The sequence below is a fragment of the Chrysoperla carnea genome, unplaced genomic scaffold, assembly GCF_905475395.1.
Source record: "Chrysoperla carnea unplaced genomic scaffold, inChrCarn1.1, whole genome shotgun sequence".
NCBI lineage: Eukaryota > Metazoa > Arthropoda > Insecta > Neuroptera > Chrysopidae > Chrysoperla > Chrysoperla carnea.
The window spans coordinates 158,105-165,858 of NW_025408262.1; the positions used below are offsets into that span (position 1 = coordinate 158,105).

The following is a 7,754-nucleotide window of genomic DNA, read 5'->3' on the forward strand; positions in this document are numbered from 1 at the left end:
TTACTTGGATCAAAATTTCAATGATTTGTATAGTCATGACATTCTAGTTGAAAAATCGAAAATTTTCAAAAAATGTTTTTTTCTATCGAAAAATGTCAAATTTAATCATTTTTGGCTTATTTCTACTTAGTCCAGTCATAAAGGACCTCTATGTATACATTTTGACTTACTTGGATCAAAATTTCAATGATTTGTATAGTCATGACTCTCATGTTGAAAAATCGAAAATTTTCAAAAAATGTTTTTTCCATCGAAAAATGTCAAATTTGATCATTTTTGGCTTATTTCTACTTAGTCCAGTCATAAACGACCTCCATGTATACATTTTGACTTTCTTGGATAAAAATTTCAAAGATTTGTCTAGTCATGACATTCTAGTTGAAAAATCGAAAATTTTCAAAAAATGTTTTTTTCTATCGAAAAATGTCAAATTTGATCATTTTGGACTTATTTATACTTAGTCCAGTCATAAAGGACCTCTATGTATACATTTTGACTTACTTGGATCAAAATTTCAATGATTTGTATAGTCATGACATTCTAGTTGAAAAATCGAAAATTTTCAAAAAATGTTTTTTCTATCGAAAAATGTCAAATTTGATCATTTTTGGCTTTTTTATACTTAGTCCAGTCATAGAGGACCTCTATGTATACATTTTGACTTACTTGGATCAAAATTTCAATGATTTGTATAGTCATGACTCTCATGTTGAAAAATTGAAAATTTTCAAAAAATGTTTTTTCTATCGAAAAATGTCAAATTTAATCATTTTTGGCTTAAATATACTTAGTCCAGTCATAAACGACCTCGATGTATACATTTTGACTTTCTTGGATAAAAATTTCAAGGATTTGTATAGTCATGACATTCTAGTTGAAAAATCGAAAATTTTCAAAAAATGTTTTTTCTATCGAAAAATGTCAAATTTGATCATTTTGGACTTATTTATACTTAGTCCAGTCATAAAGGACCTCTATGTATACATTTTGACTTACTTGGATCAAAATTTCAATGATTTGTATAGTCATGACATTCTAGTTGAAAAATCGAAAATTTTCAAAAATTGTTTTTTCTATCGAAAAATGTCAAATTTAATCATTTTTGGCTTATTTCTACTTAGTCCAGTCATAAACGACCTACATGTATACATTTTGACTTACTTGGATCAAAATTTCAATGATTTGTATAGTCATGACTCTCATGTTGAAAAATCGAAAATTTTCAAAAAATGTTTTTTCTATCGAAAAATGTCAAATTTAATCATTTTTGGCTTATTTCTACTTAGTCCAGTCATAAAGGACCTCTATGTATACATTTTGACTTACTTGGATCAAAATTTCAATGATTTGTATAGTCATGACTCTCATGTTGAAAAATCGAAAATTTTCAAAAAATGTTTTTTCCATCGAAAAATGTCAAATTTGATCATTTTTGGCTTATTTCTACTTAGTCCAGTCATAAACGACCTCCATGTATACATTTTGACTTTCTTGGATAAAAATTTCAAGGATTTGTATAGTCATGACATTCTAGTTGAAAAATCGAAAATTTTCAAAAAATGTTTTTTCCATCGAAAAATGTCAAATTTGATCATTTTTGGCTTATTTATACTTAGTCCAGTCATAGAGGACCTCTATGTATACATTTTGACTTACTTGGATCAAAATTTCAATGATTTGTAAGTAGATATGCTATACCAGTCCGAGCACACTTTTGGTCATTTTTACATGTTATTTCCCATAAGGAATTCTAAGGTTCGTTTTGCACTTTTTGGTTCCTTTTTATGTAATGCTGATTGTCTAACTAACGCATACTTACTAATTGTATACAAGTACAACCCATCTGAATACACTAGAATACTCTTGTTATCCCACTTTCATACTCTTTACTTACCATTATTTTATATTATATTCAGTACAACCCAACTTATTGAATACATTTTTACTCGTGACTGACAAAGAAGTGGAATGATGTTTGATTACTGTAGAAATACTTGATTTATCATAGCGTTTATGACGTAATTGTTGGTATAATCGTCAACATAACTTCTTCATGTATTAACAGCGAATATTATTAATATTATATGGATTGCTTAAAAAATTTACTAACTACTATAAGATTTGAACACGAACCCTCATGAGTGGAAGTCTACTATGCTAACCACTCCACCACAAGACCTTGTTACAACATTAACAAAAATAGTTAATAACTTAAAAACGTTTTTACAGAAATAATTTAAAATATTATATTCATGAAGGTCAACAACTGTATTAATTAATATTCAAGTATATTATTTATACATAGTTTTCAATATAATCTTTTTGAATGTAATTTGATATTTAATTGTTTGTTACGTATATATTTAAACATTTTAGTAGAAATCATTAATTTGATTCCCATTTCTTAACTTTTTCTTACATCCAAATGTATGTATGTATGTATTATATATTTTTTATTTAAAGGAATATGATTAATTTTTCCAATAATAAAAGTTATGAATTATTATTATTTAACATTCACAACTATAAATGCAACTTATATGGGCTCATTCAAAGGTACCTCACCTACTAACTTGACATGATTGCATTTAATATAGTTTTACATAATACTTATCGAATATAACAGATACCAATAATACAGATAACAACAATTATGCAGCATTTTTACAAGCGAGACCATCTGAACATAATTAATTTATAAAACTAATTGTGTATTATAAAAACATCATGAAGATCATTACCAAATGTAATTAAAAGCATTTTTACTCCAGAAATTTACCTGCAATAACATCTACTTAAAAAATTAGAAGCTCATCTGTAATAATGTTTAGATACAAATTTGTACCATAGGAATATTATTTAAAGTGTTTTGTAAAAAGAAACTCAATCACATTATTTTGATTTTTTATTTTATTAGTAAACAATAATAATATACAGTATAATAATATTAATATATACAAAATTATAGATAGATAGCTAATTTACAAGGTAATAATTCAATTGTTAAAAGAAACTAATACATTTTTAAATTTATTAGTAAACAATTGATATACAATACAATAATATTAATACTAAATTATAAATAGATAATTAATTTATAAGATAACAATTCTATTTGCTAAAAGAAAACTCTAATTAATTTGTTTAATTATTAGTAAATAATTTAATTTATAAGATTCTACAAGTCCTATGATAGATTTTAAAACATAAGATTTTTTTGTATATATGGACACATATTCAATTTGTTTTAGATGTTATAAAAATTAATTTTACATTACACACATAATCACCCTTTAATGAGATGATATTTTAAAAATCAACAAAAAAAAAACGTTTTGACATAATATTAAATAGGTAATAATTAATTAATTAATTAAAGTTTACACTGATTTTTTAACAATATTGAGATTATTGAGATAACTTATATTAACTTATGAATACAAGAACTAAGTGATATTAATGTTGATCTCTTCAATGAATAAGTGATATTATCATGCTCACGAATTAACTATACATTTTTTCTTTTTGATGCAAGGTTCATCTATATTTTCAGCTTTTCGTTTATAGGTTATAGTATTCAAAGAATAGTGGCCCCAAGGTAGTGTATTATAGGAACCAGGTATAATGTATCGCTTATCATCATAAGGACTTAGAGCAATTTTTGTCTGAGTTTGAGTATAAAGTTTAAGTTTTTCAGATTTTATGAGGTTTTGATTAACCGATATCTCTTTAAAGTTCTCCAAACATTCAACATAATCTTCAAATGTTATTTTCGTACTAAGAACCGACCTTTTAACTCCCTTAGCTTTTTTTGTTAAACCAATATTATTTGATTCTTGTGCAATATTTCCACTTTCCAATGTATGTGATTTTGCATCTTTTTCTGGAGAGGTTGCTATTTTTAACGTATATAATTTTGATCTTAATCCAACAAAATGAGTCATAGGAGTTCCATTGTTTTCATCCTTCATCATACCAAGCACTTTTTTATTAACGCAAGGTATATTATAAACATTAGAAGGATGGTAATCACTGGTATCAAAATACTTGTAACAATCTCTTTTTATCATTTCATAGGGATCATGGTTTTTAATTTCATAAATAACCGAGTCAGTATCTGTATAGATAGCGGTAGAATCATCACCCAACTGTGGAATCATATAGCCATAATGAAAATCATAAATTGTAGTTTTAGCTAAATCTAAGATTGCCATACCAATATACAAAGGCTTATTGAAGAATATCTCCATCTTTTTCAACTCAATGGCCACCAAGTTGGGATTGAAAATTGTACAAGAATGAAATTCGGGTTTAGATATATAAGCTTCTGCCCCATATCGACCCTCCCATTTTGTCACAAGCTTTACATTAGAATGTTTCCTAATATTTTCCATTGTTTTTCCAAAGACCACATTATTCATTAATTTATACAAATTTTTTTCAAAATCATTATTAGCATTCTTTCGTAGTTTGGTATTTAAATCAATATATGATTGAAGCCAAGGCGACTGTTTAAATTTTAAAACTTTATGAATTTTTTCTAATTTTAGCCCATTGTTTAATGCCTGCTTCAATGTTCTATAATGAATTACATATCGCTCTTTATCATGAAGAGTACCCATCAATTTACTCTGTTTAGAATTAGGTGCTGTTCTATGTTCAGGACAAAAAGGTAAATCCTTATGTTTATCATGAAGTTCTTCAGGATATTTGAGATCCACTTCTAAGAAATATCCATTATCAGCGTCATCTAAAATCATCGAAACATCAATATCTGTATCACACCACTCAAAACCACTGTAAGGAAGACACTGACTCATCGCCCATCCATATTGATTGTTAATGTCTGTATAAAGTAAATACACTTCAGGCTTGGATGGATCAAATCCTGGAATGTATTTATTATTCGCTGTGGAACGTCGTTTCATACATTGACTCAAACCACCGCGAATTCCTCGTTCAACAAACATCATCATATCTATATCAGTCAACAATTCGAGCTCAATATTTGTATACTTCAACATACAGTCAAACGTAAATCCCGGAAGTGTATAGTAATTTCCCGGGTCAATGTTGTACGTAGACAGGCAGGTTGCTCTAAACGTTTCGAAAATATCCGTAAGTAGCATTATATCCGTTTCCATATAGAGATCGACATAATCACCTAAATTTGAACAATTAAATGCTGACCAAACGTTTTGTGCATGATGATAGAGTTGTCTAGAACACTGTTTCTCCTCCAATCGGTTATAGAATGCTTCTATATTCGGTAATTGAGTGTAATTAAATTTGTCAAACGAATCAATAAAATCATATGGCATTACACCTTTCTTTTTCAACAATTGAAACTGATTTTCTGAAACTTTAGAAAAACGCTTCTTCATGTTAGGAAATTCCGACAAGTATGATGCCAACTTATCAAGGGAAGAAGCTAAAAATCTGTATGAATCTATAAATCGAAATTTTATAGATGAATCATCGATGTTTTTAGTAAAAGAAATATATTTTTCTTTAGTAATAGGTAGTAGTTCAACACGCCCTCCAATTTTTGTTGCAACATCTTCCACTATCAATATCCCATCATAATTTGACATATTATGGAAGACTACAGGAACCACGTGACTGTCTTGATAATTAATATTACATGCTTCATGTGCAGGACCTCTATAATTAGTACCATCTTTATATCCACCACTTTTCGACATAAGATGAAAATGATCTCTAACTTTCTTCTCTCCATCCACAAATGGTTTATTACATATATGACAGTGCGTAGATTTCTGAAAATCTTCCTCTTCAATAGTAGTTAATGGATCCATCTCATATGAACACAAAAGAATTGTTTCAACTTCTTCAGACAATCGCTTTAATTCCTTTGTAAACCAATCCATACAATCCATTCCACGATATGAACGATAACATGATAGTGAATCATCGTAAGCACACTTAAAATAATACCCCACAACAGCAGGTATATGTTTCTGATATTTATTTTGACTATTTATGGGTTCTAATACACTTTCAATATCTGAATAGATGATAAACGGTGTTTTCTCTTTATTTTTAAAATTTTTAAACTTTAAAATATTTTCTCCAATTTTTGGCATTCTTATCACACAATCATTAACTTGCTTGCAGTTTTCATAATGAGTATACAATTTTTCTTCCGAGTAGAAATAGTGTAAGCATCGCTCACAGAAAAACTTTTTATGACCATCTTTATTCAGCTGGGAGGAAACCAAACGAGATAAATTTTTAATCCAAACATAATGATAACGAATGGGTAATAAATTATTGTCACCGTCATCAACATCTTCATAATCATCAACATCTTCATCATCATAATGATTCTGAATCATCAATAAGTTTATATGCTTAATCGTTTTATTTTTGCTCAGATAACATGGTGCAACTTTAAAAGTTTTACGATGTTTCTTCAGTACATAAACATTTATTGATATTTCATTTTGATTTTCAAAGTTAGGTATCTGTTTTAGTGTCATTGGAAATTGTACACCTTTCAACTTCAACACTTTTGAATAATGTGAATATTTTGAAACACGCTGGGGATTCGTCTCAACAGGATACAATGCAGACATCACAGCCCACGCAAAGCATGCATCATCATCATTTTTTACATTTATGCAAGCTTCTAGTCGTTTGATTTGGGTAGGTAGTTCAATATATGATGATCCAACCAGTGGTGTATATTTATTTATATTAACACCAAGGTTAATAATGTTTACGAGAGTCCAACCACTGTCACGTTCCTCGAATTCTTCCAAATCACGTGTTATCGAACTGATAACATTCTTCTCAAACCATTCATCCACGTTAGAATCTTGATATATAGGAACATTTGAAGTTGTGAAGTGTTTATACTCAGAAAGTGTTTTATTTGCAGCCATTATTTGAAATTCACCACAAAAAACTGTGTTCACTTTAATAGCATCATAATTTTTTAGAGTATTCTTAATGCGACTTCGACAAAGAGCTTTACAATCCTTCAAAAACTCTTTAGAATCTTTATGTTTAAGATTACTTATAATACCAGTTCTAATTCGAATTTTGAATGCAGATACAGAATCATCCCACCTTACTCTTTTTACAGCAGTCTCTTTTCGGCTTTGAACACCTGCTCCATGCTTCAACTTACACTTAAGATTGCAACGATAACTTTTTACAAGAGCCAAGGTTGCTAGCAAATTCTGCTTTTGACCATTAGATTTTACAACTTTCAATTTTTTACATATCCTTCGAGCTGCAATATTACAATTTTTCAATCCATCTCCTATCTTGAGTGGGTTAGTAGTCATGGTATCGATAGATTTTATTTTCTCCAACAAAGCAGACATAGAACAAACCATTTTTCACTGTTTGGAACCTAGAAATAATATAAGAAAAAAAAATAGGTTTAAGCATATGATTTACAAAAATAATTATAATTCTATTTAATTAATGCACATCATCGAATTTTATAAACATTACTAATAAAATATCACATAGGAATAAATTATATACACGTTCACCATTGTATGGTAATAATCAACCTAATACCTAATTTTGTAACAGTTTAAATTTTCATATAAACCAAACATTCTCAATATCTATGTTTTATATACCTAATCATATAGATATTTGCTCGTTTTGTAGGCGAGTCTTACAAATATTCTGATTTGGTACAATCACCCATGTAGAGATACTTCATTGGTACACAGATAGAAAATGCTGATTTTAATAAAACACAATCTAAT

The 7,754-nt window shown here is 28.4% G+C and overlaps 1 protein-coding gene across 1 annotated transcript; it reads right to left on the bottom strand.

Annotated features, from left to right (window-relative positions):
• Positions 1–2,651: 2,651 nt before the first annotated feature.
• On the bottom strand, positions 2,652–7,316 carry LOC123304863. The gene is made up of 2 exons (XM_044886426.1): positions 3,746–7,316; positions 2,652–2,680 (listed from the first exon to the last, which is right to left on the bottom strand). The coding sequence occupies exons 1-2, from the start codon at positions 7,314–7,316 to the stop codon at positions 2,652–2,654; spliced, it is 3,600 nt and encodes a 1,199-aa protein (XP_044742361.1).
• Between the last annotated feature and the right edge of the window lie 438 nt (positions 7,317–7,754).